The sequence below is a fragment of the Orbicella faveolata genome, unplaced genomic scaffold, assembly GCF_042242905.1.
Source record: "Orbicella faveolata isolate gen_17 unplaced genomic scaffold, um_ofav_v1 contig_37, whole genome shotgun sequence".
NCBI classification, from domain to species: Eukaryota; Metazoa; Cnidaria; class Anthozoa; order Scleractinia; family Merulinidae; genus Orbicella; species Orbicella faveolata.
In genome coordinates this window covers 2,879,119-2,899,656 of record NW_028301566.1, presented here as the reverse complement: position 1 = coordinate 2,899,656, position 20,538 = coordinate 2,879,119, and the positions used below count along the sequence as shown (strand labels likewise).

The 20,538-nt window shown below is 41.3% G+C and overlaps 1 protein-coding gene across 1 annotated transcript in view; it reads left to right on the top strand.

The window, feature by feature from the left end:
- The window catches only part of LOC149101619 (uncharacterized), a 41,557-nt gene that overhangs the window by 11,702 nt on the left and 9,317 nt on the right, over positions 1–20,538 (top strand). The window contains exons 7-14 of the mRNA XM_089275748.1: positions 2,530–2,601; positions 3,058–3,132; positions 11,812–11,883; positions 14,634–14,699; positions 16,274–16,348; positions 17,016–17,084; positions 17,928–17,999; positions 18,280–18,351. Coding sequence (XP_089131874.1) covers positions 2,530–2,601; positions 3,058–3,132; positions 11,812–11,883; positions 14,634–14,699; positions 16,274–16,348; positions 17,016–17,084; positions 17,928–17,999; positions 18,280–18,351 — 573 coding nt within the window. The remainder of the gene's footprint in view (positions 1–2,529; positions 2,602–3,057; positions 3,133–11,811; positions 11,884–14,633; positions 14,700–16,273; positions 16,349–17,015; positions 17,085–17,927; positions 18,000–18,279; positions 18,352–20,538) is intronic.

Below are 20,538 nucleotides of genomic sequence, written 5' to 3'. Positions count from 1 at the left end.
GTAAGGCTTTTACTCTAAAACTATATTAACTTGTATTTTAACCGCGCGATGAAAGACTAATGAAGCATCATAATGGCTGTCATGGCGTGAACAAATTCGCCGGCAAATTATTTACTTGCACAGGCCACCTGTGTGAGTAACCTTGTAAAAAGATAATTTCGACCGCGAAATGGATAAAAACCTAGGCTCAATACTGAAACAAGTTTGACTAGTGTTTGTAAGCTTTTGTAGACGAGCAGGCAGCACCACGAAAATAAGCTGAAATCGCTGCGAAAAAACTGCGTCGTTTGTTCAACCGACAGGTGTATGTGCTGACGGAAGCTCGCTGCATGTAAAATGTGGTATAAAAGTAAAGTCTTCACGTGTCAAGTGGCTTAACATGCAAGGACGAGGAGTTCGACGCATGTTAACCCCTACTGAGCATTTTTGTAAAGTTGGGTAGACAGAGGCACTGTGAAAGGGGCGATCTGCACCGTTTACAAGGTTCTTTATAATTGGCCAAACGAAACAATAAAAAAATTAACAACAGGTTAACAACACAAACAATACCCCTTGCCCAAAGAACAAAAGAGTTGCAGATTGACAAGAACGAATCAAAATAGAGGTTCTAAAGAGGTGCAGGTCAACTGCTGTGAAAGTAAAGTGTTTAGCTTGTTCTAGAAGGCGACACGGCGCACAACTCACGAATGTGAAGTAACTTACCACAAAGGACGAGGAGAACAAAACGTTGGATTACCAAACACATGGTAAGAACACTACATAATGTAAGTAACGCAAATTAAAGTAAGCATGCAGTTAGTCGTTTTCTTTAAGGCGTCTTATTTAGAGGTTATATCTACATTTGTATTTTCTACGACCTTCAGAAGTTCTCCAGTTGACATAGTGCTCCTTTATTACAAAGACCATTACAGTAAAATATTGTGTTTGTTTTGCGAAACGGTATTCTACAATAGCTTAGAATACACCGTATTAGACACGCCGGTATATTCCAGACTACAATAGCACGTCCTTAGGCTAGCCACTTATAAAATCTAAATCGAGTTACTTGAATTCTTTGACTTAATTGGCTAAAAATACAGACCACCGACCATGTTTTCGTGCGATTTCAGCATCAAAGCGTGCGCATGGTTATTGTCAGCGGAAACCTGATCAAATAAGCATGCGCGCGGGCTGAGGGAATATAACAAGAGAAGCAAAAGTAAAGAAATGTAAAAGTTCCGTATTTGCCGCCGTTGGCGTAAACGCCATGCTTAATCTCAGCAACACTGACTCTGCTCGCTCAACGCGATACCTCCCCAGAGAACCTCTGCTAAAAAAGCAAATCCGAGACTCCGAGACCTTGCGAAAAAAATTCGAGACTCCGAGACCGGAAGAAACACATGAAAAACGAGACTTCGTGACTCGTCAACAAAGCTTCCGAGATTTCGAGATCGGATCAAAAATTTCCGAGATCCGCGATTTTCTGGGTACCATTCGCCACCCCTCCAATGGTTGTTGTAATCTTTGCATCGAGTAGTTTACATATTTAAATTTTTATAGTCTAGTTTTTAAATTTTAAATTTTATAGTCTAGTTTTTTTATTTTTACTGAATAGATAACATATTTAAATTTTACATTTTAATTTTAGCATACACGTTCACATTTAAACGAGCCCCAGGCTAACTGGTGAAATGTGTCTAAATAAAGTACTTACTTACTTACTTACTACTTACTTATCATTAACATGCTCCGAAGCTCCGCGGCTTTCATGCAAATCTTCTATATTTGGTGGTGTTTTTCTTGTAATCAATTCTCTTTTAGGAATTGAGAGTCAAAGAAAACTTAAATAATTTGCAATGTTGTTCAAAAAGGCCTCGCAGGATTTACTCTACGACTTGTATTTCAAAATTTTCTCAAAACTGCAGGAGCCTTTAAACGGTTGCAATCAGTTTGAAATATTCAAAAATAGTGAAAATCTTTAATTGCTCGAGCTGTAATTTTTTTAATGACTGGGAAAATTGCGCATGCGCACGCGTTAATTTTAATAAAGTGCAAATTAAGAACTAACGATGAATTGGCCTCCTCTTAGTTAATCTCTGAAGTAATTTTCTCAGTCATATAATAAACAGGATAGCAAGAAGTCATCAATTGATATTTTTTGAAACGAGATGACTAAATTACCACGAAAAATTTGGACTGTTCACAATAAACAAAATTTTGATCCTTTTTTACGGCCGATTACAGATCCGTTGCCATTGAGATATTGAGAGCAAGAGCTCCTTGCTTACTAAATTGCAAAGGCAAGTGAAAAATATACAGTGCTCACGGTCGCTTTATCTTAACATTATATTAATACCCAGGATACTCTTTTTCTCCGATTTGATTCTTTTGGCGATATATGACAATAAATTATTCATACGTTTATTGCAACTGCTAGTTCCAGAATTTGTCACGCAAGCAGGTTGCGATCTCAAGATCTCGTCAAAAAGCCAGTACTTGGTTCTTACTTTTATGCTGTGTTAAAGCCTTTCTATTTCTTACAATTATCAGATCCATGGAAGGGTGCAACCTTGAACACATAGAAAGTGGAACTTTCCGTGCGATGCGCAATTTAACGAGGCTGTGAGTAATCCATTCACTTTCTTTGTTAATCTATCAATCTAGATTTCATTAGTGACGATCCTTAATTCGCGGAATGATATGGGTCGTATGATGGCTACTAAGACATCCTGGCTGAAGGGGCAGTAAGGGACTTGCCTGCTATAAGTGTGTTGTGTCTTGCCTCTCGTGCAGAACGCTTTTCACGTACATCAACCTTAGAATGCCTTTTCCCCAAAGGTACCTAGAACACCTCTTTCATCAGGAATGAATCTAGTACAGGCTAAATACAAACGGTTGGCATAATAATAAGATACGAAAAGGGTAGACTTAAACTGCAACAGCGAACTGAGCGTACCCTACAGACTTTCTTGTTTTAATCGATACCCCGTCCCCATTTTCAAGTAAACTTTGTATTTATCTTAATCTACATTTTAAAGTCAACTTTGGTTTTGTCCCTATTAATTTATTTGCTCATAGTGATCTATCCCACAATATATTGTCCCATATACAACCGGGTGCATTAGAAGGACCTGCCGATCAACTCTTGCACTTGTAAGTACTCAGCGTTCACGCAAGTATGTAAAATGTGTTTGCTTTTACTTAGACGTATAACATGACATTTTCTTTCATAAGTCTATATCCAGTTCATGTCTTCCAGTACAAAAAAAAATGTTGCACTATTTTTATTTTCGTAGAAAATCAAAAATTGTGAAACAACTCGAAAATCCTTACACAAATTGCTTGACAGTACCGCAAGTCACGTGCTAACCCAGAAGCTAATTTTGGATCTGTTATCAGCGCATTAACCGACTAGCATCTATTGGCTAGCTTCCTTGGGATTCCAGTTTCGCCCTTCGGTCCACATATAGCGTAACGGTCAACTTCTCCAAGGTGATTTAGTTGGGGTAAAATCAGTCACCCTTCAATTTTCAGTTTTTCTCGATAAACTGTTTCCCTATGGTCCGGCGCAGAGCTTTTGAATTGTGCGATTTTTGATAAATCCAAAGAATGCACTTGGCATGTCAATAGTCAGGAGATACCTGTATTAGTATGCATAGGCGTGATGCTGCATGCAAATATACCTAAGAAAGAAATTGTGGACAGACCGCATGGTCCTAGCATGTCGATAGCCAAGAGCACCAGTTTAGGCTTGCTATATATTAGATCTGACGAATGCAGTTATGAACACTTAAAAGAAATGGGCACGATACGCCCTCCTAGCCTGGAGATGGGCTTTTTTTACTATAGAGGTGGTAGATAAAATCGACAACAACACGTCGTCGACAACCACTATAAGTTTTCTCGACACCCTTATCGCACTGATCCAACACCCTACTGAAGCGCGCCACATATCGAGAAGGAAGCACTACCTAACTACGCCTCTCGGTAGAGAAGGGCGGATGCAGCCACTGTGGGTCAATCAATTGATCAATCAATCGATCTTTATTTGTACTCAGTCTTGCTAAAAAAAAAAGTTAAAATGTTCAATGAAAATATTAAAAGTAAAAGTTAGAGTACTAGCTGCCTGGAATAACCATAGGGGCTAGCGGAGCCAGGCATCCAGTTAACATCATGCAGCATTAAATATTTGCAACAGAGACTGCCACTCCAGAGTGGGACTCTATAGCCACTCGAGACGATGCTCCGCATCGACATAGCGCTACACCATCGTCTTCCGAGACGAACGGCTGCCGACGACGACGACAGGTAAGCAAGAGAACTGAAGCACAAATGCACAAGAAGAAAAAACAAGAAGAGGAAAAACGCTATTTCTATGCTATGAAGGAAGTCTAAACCATTAATATAAGAAGAGCACACAGTAGTTATGGCAACTAATAACAGCTATGTATTAAACTATTGTAACTCCCCGCGGGTTCGACAGGCGGACAAGGACTGAACAACTGACAAAATAACTCAAATCTTTGTACTCTTTTAATCCGTACGTTCCTTCTCGATACACTTCCTCACTCTACGACGCACATGGTCTTCCAGATATGGAAGGTCCCATATATGGCTATGTCACGCATCACGAAACCACATTACACTGCCCCCCTCTAACAACCATTATCCGTCCCGGATAATGGCAAACTTCAAACAGTAACTGGAAATCTTACATTAAAATCAACTTCATTACGAAGCAGTTCATTGTCTCTTAACTAAGTGTTCAGATCATTTCATAGTCCCTGTATCTAGGGGGATTTCTCTGTTTCCTGCTGGATCGCCCGAGGCCCTCCTGGTCCTGCTGCTGCCTCGGTGCCCTGTCACGCGCCTCCTTTTTGTCCTGGGAGTTCTTCTTCCTGAACCTGGGAGGTAACTTCTGTATCCTCTTGGGACGTCTGACGGGTGCTCTTCCCTTAGTGTTGACCTCCTGGTTTTCCTGCTGTGTAGTTGTTCGGCTGGATACATCCTCACTTTTCTCTTGCACTGGGCCCTGGAACCAGTCTGCGCGTTCTACCCCAGAGTACTTCCAAAGGCGGTCTCTGTGTACCACATTAGGCTTTTTCCGAGGGCCCCGCTGAATCCTGTACACAACATCATTAAGCTGTTCCACAACAACGTATGGCCCCTCCTATGGCCGGCTCAATTTTGGCGAGATGCCCTTCTTTCTTTCAGGATTGTGAAGCCACACCAGTTCCCCACTTCCAAAGGTAGATGTGACAATACGCATGTTGTACCGCCTCTTCATCCTCAGACTACTTTCCTGCTGATGTACACGAGCAAAATTGTGAACAGTTTGCACAGACTCTGTCAACCTCTCAACATACTCAGAATAGCCTCTATCCTCAGGTTCTTCTTGTGGGCGCCCAATTAACAGGTCCAAGGGTACACGCAATTCTCGTCCAAACATGAGCATTGCCGGAGTAAACTTCGTGGTTTCATGCACTGCTGAAAGGTAAGACATGAGTAGTAGGGGTAGATGTCGATCCCAGTCTCTCTGGTGATCCTGGTCAAATGTGGCGAGTTGGGCTTCTATAGTCCGGTTGTAGCGCTCCACCATGCCGTCAGACTGTGGGTGTAGGGCAGTCGTCCTGGTCTTATGGATCCCGAGCAGGGTGCATACCTCCTGGAACACGGACGATTCAAAATTTCGACCTTGGTCAGAATGTAGCTCACCAGGGAAACCGAACCGACTAAAGAACTGGGACACAAGGACATCAGCGAAAGTGACCGCTTCCTAATTTGGGAGTGCATACGCTTCGGGCCATTTACTAAAATAGTCCATCGCAATGAGGATGTACTTGTTACCTTGATTGGTTTCTGGCAGAGGTCCCAGGACATCAATGGCAACACGCTCCATGGGCTCCTCAACATTGTACAACTGCAGCGGAGATCTTTGCTTTACCCTAGGGCCTTTTCTAGCCGCACAGAGGTCGCACCTTTGACACCATTCTTCAACGTCACGGCCGCAATGAATCCAGTAGAATCTTTCACGGACTTAAACCAGAGTTTTGGAAACCCCCAGGTGACCTCCTACAGGGTTATCAGGGAGTTGCTTTAACACTCTGATGCGGAGCCCTTTTGGTAGTACCAGCTGCCATGTGACCTTGCCAAGCTCGGTTAACTCCCACCGATGATACAGCTCTCCCTCCTTAACAGCCAACGAATCCCATTGGGCCCAGTAAGCCTTAGTGGTGGAGTCGAGATGGGCGATGCTTGCCCACTCTGGGCGTTTTCCAGCCTCCTTCCACCTTAAGATGTGACAAATAGTCTTATCTTTCATCTGGTGGGTTCGCAACTGTACTGGTGATAGCTGTTCATCTTCAGGTTAGTCCACGCCTTTTACTTCCTTTCCCTCCCTCGCCGGGCTAGCAGATTGACATCGAGGGCCTTCAGACACTTGGGTTTGTGTAAAATTCACCACGCAATCATTTGGCATGCTGGTCGCATTTTCTGCCCCATCTTTTTCCTCTTGGTGCTGACAATGCTTGCAGTTGGTTTTGAAGCATGGCCGACGCGACAAAACATCAGCGTTCTGGTGGCTTCTCCCTGTGCGGTATACGATACAAAAATCATGGGTCTGCAGCTTATCCAGCTATCATGCAATCTGACCCTCTGGGTTCTTGAAGTTTAGTAGGCACTGGAAAGATGCGTGGTCGGTTCTGATGGTGAACTTCCGCCCATAGAGGTAGGGGTTAAAATGATCAATCGCTTTGACAATAGCCAAAAGTTCACGCCTGGTTGTGCAATAGTTACGTTCTGGTTTGCTTAGCGCCTGGCTGTAATAAGCTATGACTCTTTCGTCCCCTTGGTGGACTTGGGACAGAACGGCACCGATATCAACATTACTGGCATCTGTGTCTAACATGATGGGCTCCTCGCTCTCAGGGTAGGCCAATACTGGAGTGGATGCGCGGGCTTCCTTGAGGCGATGAAACGAACTATCACATTCCTTTGTCCACATAAACGGTTGGCCTTTCTCAGTCAGTTTATCCAGAGGGCGGGCAACGTCAGCAAAAGGAGGTACAAATCGCCGGTAGTAAGTGCATAGCCCAAGAAAGCTTCTAACATCTTTGACATCTTGTGGCAAGGGCCACTTTGTGACAACCTGAACTTTTTCAGGGTCTGTGGCAACCCCTTCCTCGCGTACGACATGGCCAAGGAACTTGACCCTGCGCCGAAAGAGTTCAAACTTCTTTGGGTTCAACTTCAGGTTGGCTGCCCTTAGCCGTGAGAAGATATGTGTCAAGCGTTGTAGCTCCAGTTCAAAGGTTTTTGCATGTGCAATCATGTCATCTAGATAGACCAAACACCTCAGGTCGCCAAGCATATTGTCCATTAATCGTTCAAAAGTCGCGGGTGCATTACATAGACCGAAAGCGATCACGTTGAACTGCCACAGCCCATTACCTGCAGTGAAGGCAGTCTTCTCACGGTCCTGCTCTTCTACCTCCACTTGCCAGTACCCACTTTTGAGGTCTAGGGTGGAGAACCAGCTTGAACCAGATAAAGCATCGAGAGTTGTGTCTACCCTCGGTAAAGGATACGAGTCCTTCTTGGTCAGTTCGTTTAATTTCCGGTAGTCGACGCAAAATCTGGTACCACCATCTTTTTTTTTTTACTAGGACCACCGGTGAAGCCCATGGGCTGGCAGAGGGTTCGATTATGCCTTGTGCATGCATCTCCTCAACAGCTTTGAATGCCTCCTCCCGCTGTGCAAATGGCAGCCTCCTAGGGTGTTGACGTACAGGGGGAGCATCGCCGGTATTGATTTTGTGTTTCGTAACCCCTGTACGGCCGAGATCATAAGGTCCTCTAGAGAAGATGTATTGGAATTCTAGCAAAAGGTTGCACAATTGATGCTGTTGGTCGTCGGTCAACCCTTGAGCGCTTGAGGTAGAGATCTTTGAGATGCTCCGGGAGGCCCTCATCCGGACTAATAGGTTGGCGGTGGGGGTCACTGCTAGGGCAAACAATGCTCTCTACAGGTTCACAAGTAGCCACTTCTTTACCAGAGGGAATCTGTCTTGGCTTATTGGTTAGGTTGACCATCCACACTGGAATGTAATCACGCTGAGCATCAACTAGTGTTTTTCCGACCATAACACCGGGCGGGAGTATTGTGGTAGGCGATGGCCCTACTGTCCCCCAGGGTTCATCATATGGCTCATTTACAATTTTAGCGGGTACCAGTATTGCACTGTGAGGAGAGATCACGGTATCTTCCATAGCTACCACCCGGTGGCAGCGAGCTACTTGGAAAGCCAATGGCTTATGCAGAGGTACTTCCTCTACTCCAATGCGTAGGCTGCCCACTCCAGTATCCACAGAACAACCATGAGCCATAAGAAAGTCAAGGCCAAGTATAAACTTGTCTGAAATATCGGCAACTAGTGCTACATGTGAGACCTCTGCACCACCAATTTTAACCTTAAGCTGTAGCTTTCCATGCACCGTAGCTATTTCTCCCATTGCAGTTTTAAGGACACTGGTCGTGGCTTCTACATTATTACGTAACTGCTTGGTAAGCACATTGGGTCGAACAATCGTAATGTTTGCTCGAGTGTCAACAACCATGGGGCACGGTACTCCTTCGATGTGGCCGATTACGGTTAAGCTTTCCTCCTTGTGGGTCAATGTTCCTGTCATTAGCACAACTTGTGGGGTTAAATTATCTGGGTGGTTGGCCGGCCTTACCCCATCGAGACCGGCCTGGATTAGTTTAAAGGAGGCTGGGAGTTACGTGGCTGCATGTCTCTTGGGTTACTCCGGCGGAAATTTTGACATTCACGTCTAAGTTGTCCCCTTTTGCCACAAGCCCAGCACAGCTGATCCCTCATCCAGGTTCCAGAATAACATTGCATATTCCCTTTGGGGGCTCTTATTTCCTCAAGCAGCACTTTAACCTGTGCTAGTACATCCTCTTGTTGAGACTTCTTGCCGTCCAATGGCACAGTTGGGGCTTCTTCTATTGGTGCGGTGCTCATCTCGCGGACATGAAGATCTCTTTGGCGAGAGGCAAGTCGATAGGACTCGAGTTCCATGGCCAGTTCAAGAGCAGCCTGGAGGGACTGGGGCTTACTCTGTTTTAATCGCAGCCGGGTATTCCCATCGAGGATGGCGTCAATAAACTGCTCTTTAGCCAGCAGGTCCTTCATGTCTTATGGAGCAAGAGGATAGGCTAGCCTTGCCAAACGTTCAGCAAGCTCTTGGAGTGATTCCTCACGACGCCTTAGTCTGCTCTTAAACTTGGTGCGGTGAAGTTCCTGCTGGTGTGCTGCTCCGAATCTACTCTCGAGCGCCGCAACTAATGCCTTGTAGTCCTGTCTCGTTTCTGTTGCGAGATTTCCGAGGACAGTCAATGCAGACCCTTTCAGGCTAGTCGCCAGGTAATTTCCTCTCTGTTCATTGTTCCACTGATTCATTCCCGCCACTATTTCAAACTGTGCGATGTAAGGCTCCCATAGTGATTTCCCGTCGAATGAAGGTGGCTTTTGGATCGGCCGTTTTTGTTCTGGCTCCACGCCGGAAAACGATAAGGGCGTCAGGATACTAGCGGGGGATGCCACTTGTAGCTTCATTGGAGTCGAAGTTTCCTCCTTAACATGCGGTGGTTTCGTTGTGTCGAGCGCTTCTTTCAATTTCCCGTCGAGCGCTTGTAATGCAACATTTAGCTTCGAATCTAGCCTTTCTTGTATTTCCTGGAGTCTCTTTTTGACGGTTTCTTCGAAGGATCTGTGCTTAGCGTTTAAGGTGGCCACAGTGTTAGAGAATTCTTCCTCGAAAACATTTATTTTCGCTGCAAGTTTATCACCATGTAATTTGAGCTGAGACTCCATTTGAGCTGCCTGGTTGTTTATACGAGCTCCTAAGTTTTCGAAGCGCTCGGAGATTTCCTGTACTTCTAGGTCTGCCTTGTGGTCTTGTTGCTCGATTTTAAGTTCTATGCCTTTGTTCTGGCTAGATATCGATTGCAGAGCCTCCATAATAGCGTCCATTTTTGTGTCTGAACTGTCCGGCGGTGGTGTTCCCGATGCGACAGCTTCGCTTGGTGTGTGTTCGGCCTGTGTGTTGAAAACAATTTCTCCGCCCTCGTCGTTCATCTTTGAATCGCCAAAAAAAAAATAAAGCACCACTTCTGACACCAGTGTAACTCCCCGCGGGTTCGACAGGCGGACAAGGACTGAACAACTGACAGAATAACTCAAATCTTTGTACTCTTTTAATCCGTACGTTCCTTCTCGATACACTTCCTCACTCTACGACGTACATGGTCTTCCAAATATGGAAGGTCCCATATATGGCTATGTCACGCATCACGAAACCACATTACGCTATAAAAGAAAGACTTGGAAAGGTGACAGAAATTAGCAAAAGAGTAATTTACAGTAAATTGGAAATCAACACAACTGGTAATCAGAATATGAGTAACTAATAATCTTTGACTAGATCGCTCTTTAATTTACCGATTCCTTGAAGTTTGAAGTAGAGAAGGTTTTCAAATTTTCACTAATTGAGTTCCATACTTTGGAGCACTTAAATCTTATGTCGAATATTCCATAATTTGTTCTTACTTTAGGTAAAGTATAGAACATATTCGAAGCCTTCTTGTATTATAGTTATGCCTTTTTATTGACTTGAGTGAAGAAAGTATCAAACACAGATGGTAGACGTCTTTTGTGAAATTTATACATAAAGACTGCAATATTAAGAAAGACAAAGTCAGGCAGTTTAACAATATTTAAGTGTTTGAAAATTGGACTAGAATGCTCATGAAATTTAGAGAAAGTCATCACTCTCATTGCTCTCTTTTGTAAAATAAACAAAGGCTGGGTAGTTGATGAATAGGTGTTACCCCAAGAAATTAAACCATAGGTTAAAAAGGAATATATTAAGGCATAATATAGTTTAACCAGAATATCTGAATTCACATAATAACGAGGTTTAGAAAGAATCCCAATATTTCCCTTAATCTTTACAACAATATAGCTTACTTGACGTTTCCATGATAAATTAGAATTTATTATAATACCTAGCTATTTTATTGATTATGTCAACACGTTACTACCCTGCTTTCTGCGTGTGATGGCCAATTCATTCGCGACTAAGTTAATTGTGATATGGAAATTTCATTAAAAACGCCTACAAATCTGTAGGTTTTATTGCAGATAATAGTCTAACGACCCGCAGGCCTATCGAAGAGACGAAAAGCTTTTTTGATTTTCAACACATGTGGTAATTTTGTCGTTTCCATGGCAACGCGTGGTTAACGGCAAGTTGACATCTGCTAAAACATGACGAACTTGTTCACAATTTGGAACCACTGAAATGAAAGTATTTAATTGCTGATAAAGTAGGATAAACAGAGGAATTTCATGAATTTTGGTTTTCATGGAAACCAGTGGACGCCCAACTTGGCAGTAGACCTGAAAATGTTCGAATTGGTGACTGATATCAGTGTACTAAATCTTATGCTTGTATCAGAAAGTGCACAATTTGCTTGAAATTTCGAGTTATGCCGCCGGACTACTAGAACAAAAGTGCGTATTGGGACCACAGCTAATATTTTTGTGGCGATTTCAACAATTCTAGCTATTGCAGCGATCGTAGAAATCACATCGAAACCAATCTTTACCTGATGACAGGAAAATGGTGTCTTAATTTACTAAAGCCAAATCAAAATTCTGCCAAATAAGACTTGTAAATAAACTTCAGTCGAAATGTTTTGAGAAAAAAGGCTCAAACTTATTTTTCCATCGGTACTTTGATGTACTTGTTAAATCACAACAACAGATTTCTGGAAGGGAACAAGCTGGAGAACATAGCTGATGGAACATTTGCGCGCTTTAACAATCTCAGTCGATGGTAAGTTTTAGCATAGTTGATTGAAAACTATCAATAAGAATAGAAATGTACTCAACAACAACAACAACAACAACATTATTGGTATTCATTCAGCTAGAATTAAATGAACAAATATACGTTTCAAATAAAAAGAGTGCATGGCTACCCGAAATAACCTTAATGGGCTAATAACACTGGGCAGCCATCCTTAGTGATTAATCATTGTTACCAGGTGGTTGATCAAGTACCTAACTCTCTACTGTAGCACAACGTTAAGCGCATTTCACAAATAAAGCCATTATGCCATGTATACATACACCTGTACATATTGTTTTTGACTTAATACGTGGAATTTGTGTTTCATTGTTTTCAGGAGCGGAGAAATAGTACAGCGTCAGCCGTAGCCTGCAAACAGGCTCCCAGCGAGGACGAAAAAAAAAAAACATTTGCGAACAAAGTGAGCTGTTTGGCGACTTGCCCCGCTCGCCCTAGACCACACTCGGCTAGTTCGCACTAAACCCAACCGGGAGCCTGTTCCCATGCGCTCCCCTCGTTACCAGACCGCTCTCGACTCGCCCCGCTCGCCCTAGACCACACTCGGCTAGCTTGCACTAAGCTCAACAGGGAGCCTGTTTCCATGCGCTCCACCTCGTCTCCAGACGACTCTCGGCTCTCTCCGATCGCCCTAGACCACACTCGGCTAGCTGGCACAAAACCCAACCAGGAGCCTGTTCGCAGGCTACTTCAACCGTTTCGTGCATGTGTTGTTTTGCATAATTATTAACTACTTAATACTTAATAACCGAGAGTGAGGTCGTTACGGGAAAATCTCAAACTGAGGCCTTGCCGTATTGACCTCGCTATCGCTCGGTCAATACGGTAGGTCGAGGTTTGAGATTTTCCCGCAACGACCGAACGGTCGAGGTTATTAAGTTGTTTATTATATGGCTCATGAATTAAAGAAAAGAAAACAATTATTCGAACGGAAGTCGTCAATTTACATCCGGCGATGCGCGCGTTTACCGATTCATTCATGGTCTCAAACCCAGGGCAGAACTACACAGTCAGTGAACTTTACGTATTCGGTGAAAAACACATTTCTTTACGGGAAAAATGATTGTCACAGCCTCAAAAAGGTATTTTAGTATCGTGGTGTCACAACTTGATGGGGGAGTTCTTCCGACTTTTGTGGCGAAACGTCAACGCATATAGAAAAGACAGAAAGTGCTTCAAAATAGTCCAAACCAACGGTCTTTCGGTGAAAGAAAATACTATGGGCCCGGACGCACTGGGCAAATTTTTGTTCATTTTGCGAAAAAATCTGTCATTAATTCCCTGAGACAAGTGCGTCCGGTGATTTTTAGATCTACCAAATTTTGTCAAGGCCTACCAAACTTCAAAGACGCCGTCGTCCTGCCTCGGAGCAGGACAAATTTTTGTCAGGCGTGAAATCTGACAGATTTGTCAATTTACACGCCATGATTTGAAGGAAAATGTCAATCAAGAAAATTTGATCTCTATTTTTAGTCGGAGTATTTCAGTCCGAAGTCCGCCAAAATTAAATTTATATTTGCGCGGCAATCAACGATGAACATGGAAGATTCGTACCTCGGTATGCTCCATGACGATCCGTTCGCACAGTACAACTATTACGGTTCCCAAGTCTACGTTAACGTTCCAGCTGCATCTCCAGGACCAAGCTCTGCTCAATTTGTACATTCGTATGTCCACCCGAGTCACCCGAGTACAAGTACAAGTGCAAGTTTCACGACTACATGTAATCAAATTGAAAGCGCGCAAGCGATGGTGTTAATTTCCCTGTGATTGACACTTGTGGTTAACAAATATTTTGCTGTGATTCAGTGCGCCCACGCTTGATAAATTAAAAATTTGGCAGAGACAAAATTTGTCGAGATTTTTGGAAGGGCCAAACAAATTTTGTCAGTCCAGTGCGTCCGGACCCTAATGCTTCAGAATGTACTGCTCAGAATAACTCTATCTCCGCATTCGCTTTGGACAACATATCTTCGCCTTCTTCATTCTGGGATTTATGGATGAACTTTTCAAGCTTCTGAACGTCTATAACTACCTGCAGTTATCAGAAACACTGCTACCGACAGAAACCGCCCGATTGTTTATATTTGATGATCCTGGAAGCTGATTTACACCTGCTTGTGCTAAAGCGAGGGAATCCATTTGATGAGAACTGTCGTGGAGTTCAATATTTCAGTAATAATTGTGACTAAGATGATAATTTATAAGTTTCTTCGTGGTGTTCTGCTCAGGATGCATGACAGATCTGCCGATGGTGTTTTTCACTTAGCGATTTTAGCTTTACCAGACTCGGTAAACGTTGATTGTTTTTCACCAGTGCCCGCTAAGGTTCCGGCTGGTAAGTCAAAAACGACTTCTATATAAATTTTGTTAAGGAAAAATCTCTAAACTTTTAGCTACTCGGATTAAATTTACTTTCTCTTGCTGTTTTAAATCGGCTTTCATCGTTTCAATGCGCTTGAATTTTCAGAGCCGGGCTCTTCCTAATTTGCATAATCCGTAATCGGCCTTTCGGCATTACGGCTGCATAATGACCGCTCAGATCTCTTTCTTAGCCAATCAGAACGCGCGTTGTATCGACCACAAGCCAAAGCCATATAATAATACAACTAATAGACCCAGCAATAAAAGTGAAGCCTCAGTGTTTATCAGTTTCTTATGAAAACAAAACTTTGGGTTGCTGTTTATATTTTTTGTCATAATTTTTGTTCATGCAGCATTTTGAGCGACAACCTGTTGACGTCAGTACCGGATCTAACCGGTCTTAACAGCGTTCTACTGTTGTAAGTAAAAATTTTCCGCGGTCAGTATTTTCTGTTTTTGTTGTTCAATAGTTATAACACCATCCAATTAACAACAAAAGCAACAACAACATCTTTAAATTTCTCATTACAAATATAAATATTATAACACTAGTTCATTTAATATATATACATGTAGTATGTTCTAGATGAGGTAACTGTTAGGACAGTACTGTAACAAATGTTCCAATTAAAACACATAACTATAACAGGGACGAATAGCAAACTTCGTACTTTATATTAATAGTTAACATTTTTATAAGATTAAATTTGGAAATACAGTTAACGATAAAGATTAGCGAAAAAACTGAGCAACGACGTTTCGGTGTCATCCTGGCACCATTTTCAAGTTAAAAAATATTTGTGCGAAAAGTAAATTAATTTATACCAATGGTAGAGGTGCGAAATTGAATAAATTAAGATTAAGATAGCTGTTCAATGTTCATGTTCATTCCAATGAGGTGTCAAACACTGGTAATGAGTTCAGTGTCTGTTCAAAGCCTAAACAAATACTTTTGCGCGAATGGAGTCTGACTGTGTGTTAAGGCTCGGTTTCTTCTTGCGAATCCACAACATTTCGTGGATCAAGCAATCGAACTTTCCCTGACATTTCTTTAGGATCTTAAAGTTGTTAGTCAGGTCACCAACTGTATCATTACCAGTGTTTGACACCTCATTGGAATGAACATGAACATTGAACAGCTATCTTAATCTTAATTTATTCAATTTCGCACCTCTACCATTGGTATAAATTAATTTACTTTTCGCACAAATATTTTTTAACTTGAAAATGGTGCCAGGATGACACCGAAACGTCGTTGCTCAGTTAACATTTTACGTTAGTTTTGTTACTTCATTCCCACACTGCCTGCTAACTCTCCCTGGATTATCCATTCTCGGTTACAGTAATGGTCCAAGCTCTGCCCCATTTAATCCTGGGTTTTCAAACGTTACAAATTGCAGGTTTTAAGCTAATGTGACCAGCGCTCCCGATAAGTAAGAACATTAACATCGTAACATTAGCGCAGGTGGTCACTGCTACAACTTGGCGTGGACTTAGCGATCGTGGATCGATAAATCGCTTTCTCTGTCGTTTTCCTATGTTTTAAGAAAATAATGAAAAAACTTACTTATATGTAAGAAGTTTGAATGTTTTTTTGTCCCATACAACATCGAATGCTGTTCCTCTGAGCTTCGTTTAGCTGTGCGATGGTTTAGAACACCTCTTTAAATGTCACGTTTTATCAGGAGGATGGCATCATTTGGAATTTTTACTCAACAGACTCCCATGTGCGAATTAAGATGTTGCGTGTTCTCTGCCAATTTTTCAAAATCAGCGTGTTGTTTATTTTTCAACGTGCTGAATCTCAGAAGCAAAATCAATGAACCCTATGTTTTCGTGTTTACCTGGCAGAAGTACCCAACGAGAACGTACCCAATGTATAGTAAAGCAGAACTAATTAATCGGCGACGAGTTCTTGGAAAGCCTTAAAATACACCTGTCTTTATGACGTAATGAAAATGATTTTAAATAATAACCAACACTTTTATTTCAGGCATTTGGATAACAACCAGATAAGGGATATATCACGTATAGCAACATTATTTGGAATTGATTTTCTGTATGAGCTGTAAGTATAACGATCTATGAAAAGATTTCCTTTGATTTCATTACTAATGGTGATAAGATGATTCTGTATTAATTCTAGACTGTTGAAATATCATTTGTGATAACTGTAAGATATAAGAAGAGAAAGAACCACACGAAAAACGCCCACATTTCACTTATAATTAGAAGAAAGAAATCCATGTTTTTTATTCAAAAGAAAACTGACCTGCATTTGTCATACAGACCATGATAACGAGACAAAAATAAAATACGCGAGCGATCAATTGTCTCTTTAGGTTAAATGGGTCATTCGGCCGTGTTCTTTTACTCTCGGAGCTTTTCTTAAATATCGCGATCGCGTGATTGGATGTGATTCGAAAACACTTCATACATGAGGGGTTTCCCCTATAGGTTGCTTCAGTATATTATTGTCTATACAAATGCGCGCAATGCTAGTTGAGACAATCTATATTTTCCAAGTTGAATTATGGTTCATTTAATCATACTTTGCATGAATATGACACGAGCAAGTACCTACGATCCATAGCAGATTAAATTTGAGGCACCGAAGCAAAAATCAGATTCACTTTCTTTCGTAAAGACCTCAAGGTTTTGTTGGGGGACACAGGGTGAGAAAAGAGAAACACAGGAGTTGAATAACCATTGAAAATGATAATTTCTTCTTTCAGGTCATTGGCTAACAATCAGATTGACTACTTGCCAACCAATATCTTTCGCATGTCGACATTAGGAGTCCTGTAAGTTTAACAGAAAAAGACTAAAATACTGGAAAACCTTCATAACAAGACTGTGGAGGAATTGACCGGAATTGGAAATGTGACTATGTACCGCCCTCTCGCCCCTAACCCATTAAAAGTTTGCTCATATAGCTCATTTACATTTTAGACATCTGATTTAGGAAAACTGTATTCCTGATGGCGAATAACTTGCTTCAACTCAGTACAGATAATTTTGACTTCCATCCTTGCTGCGGTTTGGCCTTCATTTATCATATATTTAGTTGATACAGTTACTTCAAAATTAAGCTTCTTCCTTTGCCAAGAATTACTGAGCTCCTTAAATAAAATGACCAAAGCGTCATGAACTGCAGTCAGGAGAAACATCCGTGGCAACAATATATTTCCAAAACTGTAAAAACCATGTTAAAGCTGAAAACAGAGCAAATCAGCAGCAAATCAGTTCCGGGTGAAAAACGTAGCCCCATACAAAAATAATATAAATCAAGTCACCCACAATTTTCTCAACGTACTGTCCATATTGGAGGACTAAGGAGGTCCTCCAACATGGCGGCTCCATACTAGGCTCTATAATTTTGCGCGGAACATTTCGACGAATATCTCAACTTTAGGACAACGCACACACCTTAAACTTAGAGAACTGTCTACTTTATTTGTTGGCCATAATATCACAATTTCTTGACTTTATCCACTGAACGGTTTTCGATTTTATTTTTTATTGCGTGACCATGAACACATTCTATAAGTTATTCTTAACGACTTTTCGACATTCTACTCACAGAAAGGTAATCTCTTTAAACATTGCTTCTGTAATTTATTTTTGCGCCTTTCCATCCCTCACAGCGATTTATCATTTAACAAACTAAAGTCTCTACCGGACTATCTATTTAATGGATCCAGCAGTTTATTGATGCTGTAAGTATATTGAGAGAGTTTGGCGTAAATATGATTAAGTGGTAAACATCTAGTATCTCTGAATGGGCTACCCTGGTGAGATAAAGTTACTTACTTACGTATCTCTTAAGTTCATTTTCTGATCATATATGACTTCTAGGAAATTGTCTATTTAATTTTCTTATGCGCTGTGAAATGGATCCTGTATCTGGAATTTGCTTTTTCTCATTGATGTTTCCCCTATTGATGTATTTATTTAGTTATTTTTGCTCAACATTTTTTCCTTTGTTCTCATCAACAGGTTCTTAAGCTTCAACAGAATTACTAATATCAGTACTCGCACATTTGCTGGACTTAAAAATCTACGTTATCTGTAAGTTGCTTTCGTGCCCAGCCACTCGTGTCTTTTAATTGAAACTTGCAATCTCAGTCAAGTTGCAAATGAAGATACGAATTAGAGAATATTGGAGTATTAAACGCACGTGACGCCATGTTTTCAGTGATCGAGATCTTTCTCTGGTGTTTATATCTAATCACGTGTATACAATAACTTGCATACTACGCACCGCCCCCTGATTGGTCAAAAACCTATCGTTTATTGTACCAGTGAGCAAATGGCAATACGCAGCACTCCTTGAGAACTAGAGAACTCAGAACACTAGTGAAAACATAAGCTTTATAGATATTTTTGGTTTTCACTGGCTGAGATATCAATAACATCATTATCTTTTAATTCAACATAATACCTTTTATCCATTGAAAAGCTAAAGAAAACAGGACCAAAATATGGTCGCAATATAACTTAAATTCATAATCTTTTTTAAATTTCCATGGCCAAAATTTTACGCCGATTCCATTCGTTTGCGCTTGAGTTTAGAAGAAAGTGTTAAACGCTTTCATTGCTTTCCACGGTCTGTGGAGGACGCAGTTTTCACTACAGCTGGGCTAGAATGATCAATTTGAGTTGTTGAAAGGTTTCTTTCGAGTTAACATTAAGCATATCAGTAGTTTTAGGTTTGAGGTTAAATTCAATGAATGCATGCATAACACGATATAAAAGAATTTCATCGGCCCAAGCAATAATTTAATTCTTGCAGCAAAATACGGAGAAACACGAACTTCATTGTCTTTAACATAAGTAAATTAATCCGGAATAAATTTCAGAAGCAGCGTTTCTAGAACTAACCTTCATTCCATTCCCAAAACGTTTGAAAATTGTCGTTAAATCACTTCGCCGAGCGCATGAAGTTTGTACTACTTGTAAACTTTTCGCATAGCCTTTTACTTTCGGATGACTGATTCCGGCCACGAATTCCTACATTTTCCCGTCAAAGCCCTTTTGTTTACCCAGATTGGTGTAAGGAAAGAAACATCACAACACCCCTTTTTTTAAAAATAAACACATAACCTTGTTTTACGATGCGAATGTTTCAGTTCGTTTCAGGGCACGGCAACGAGCAAAGTATAACAAACTACAGCTCACGGCCGTCTATATAGCAGCTAGAAAGTGTCTCTGACACTATCTCAATGCAAATGCACTTGAGAATCACCAAATTTTCAACGTCACTATAAACGCCTATTTCAAGAGTTTTGAATAAGATTTATGGATTTCACAGTCTTATTCTGCCTTTGCTGTAAGTTTTCCATTCCACGACAAGCAACGCTTGATTCAACTTTGATAGCGGCGTTATTTCTCTACACCAGTCACAAGTATTTGCTGCGCATAGCAACCAATGAGTTTGCTTTCTTTTATATAGACAATAGGTATATGTTGGAAGATTTTGAAATAGAAAAGCTTTTTCTGCAGTGGTATGTTTCTTTATAATAGACAACAAATAGATTCCACGCATGTTGTCGTGCGTCTGTTCAGTAATAGATCACAGAAGACGTCAAAATGCGCTGAGAACATCAGTAGCATACTCGGCCATCGCCTCGTGTGTCACTTTTTTTGTTCCACCACATTTTGACGTCATCTGAATAGTTCATGATTTTTTCCACCAAGTCCCTGTATGACATCGTGAGTACGTCATATCTTTAAAGGAGAACGGAAGGCGAAAACCCATGAAAGCACAGTATGCGTCGTAATCAAATCGCTATGCTTTAGGATGTGAACTAACTTTTTAGCCTGATTGTAACAGCAAAAAGCTCCGTACCTGAACAATTTGAACGTCCGCCATTTTGGAAGCCATGTTGAAGGCTTGGGCGCATAGCATGACGTCACTGCGCACAGGCGAAAAACACGCCAATTTCCAGTACCGCGTTTTCACTGAGATTACCGTCAAATCGAATTATACATCGTACTGTAAAGCATGAAATGTTATGTTTGTGCATAATTGAATGTTATGTTGGAGGATTAACTGAGCTCAACGAAACGTTCGAAATAAATCTCACAGCTGGCAAATTATTTGTGACCATTTGTGTACATAAGCTTACATGTTATTTAGTTCTCTTGGTGCTCTAATTCTGCGCGCTTGACACAAACCCACGATAGCGATCTCTAGGACTTCGAATTTCCTTTGTAAACAAATCGTTTGAAAGAGAGGGTGCTATGTTATACATC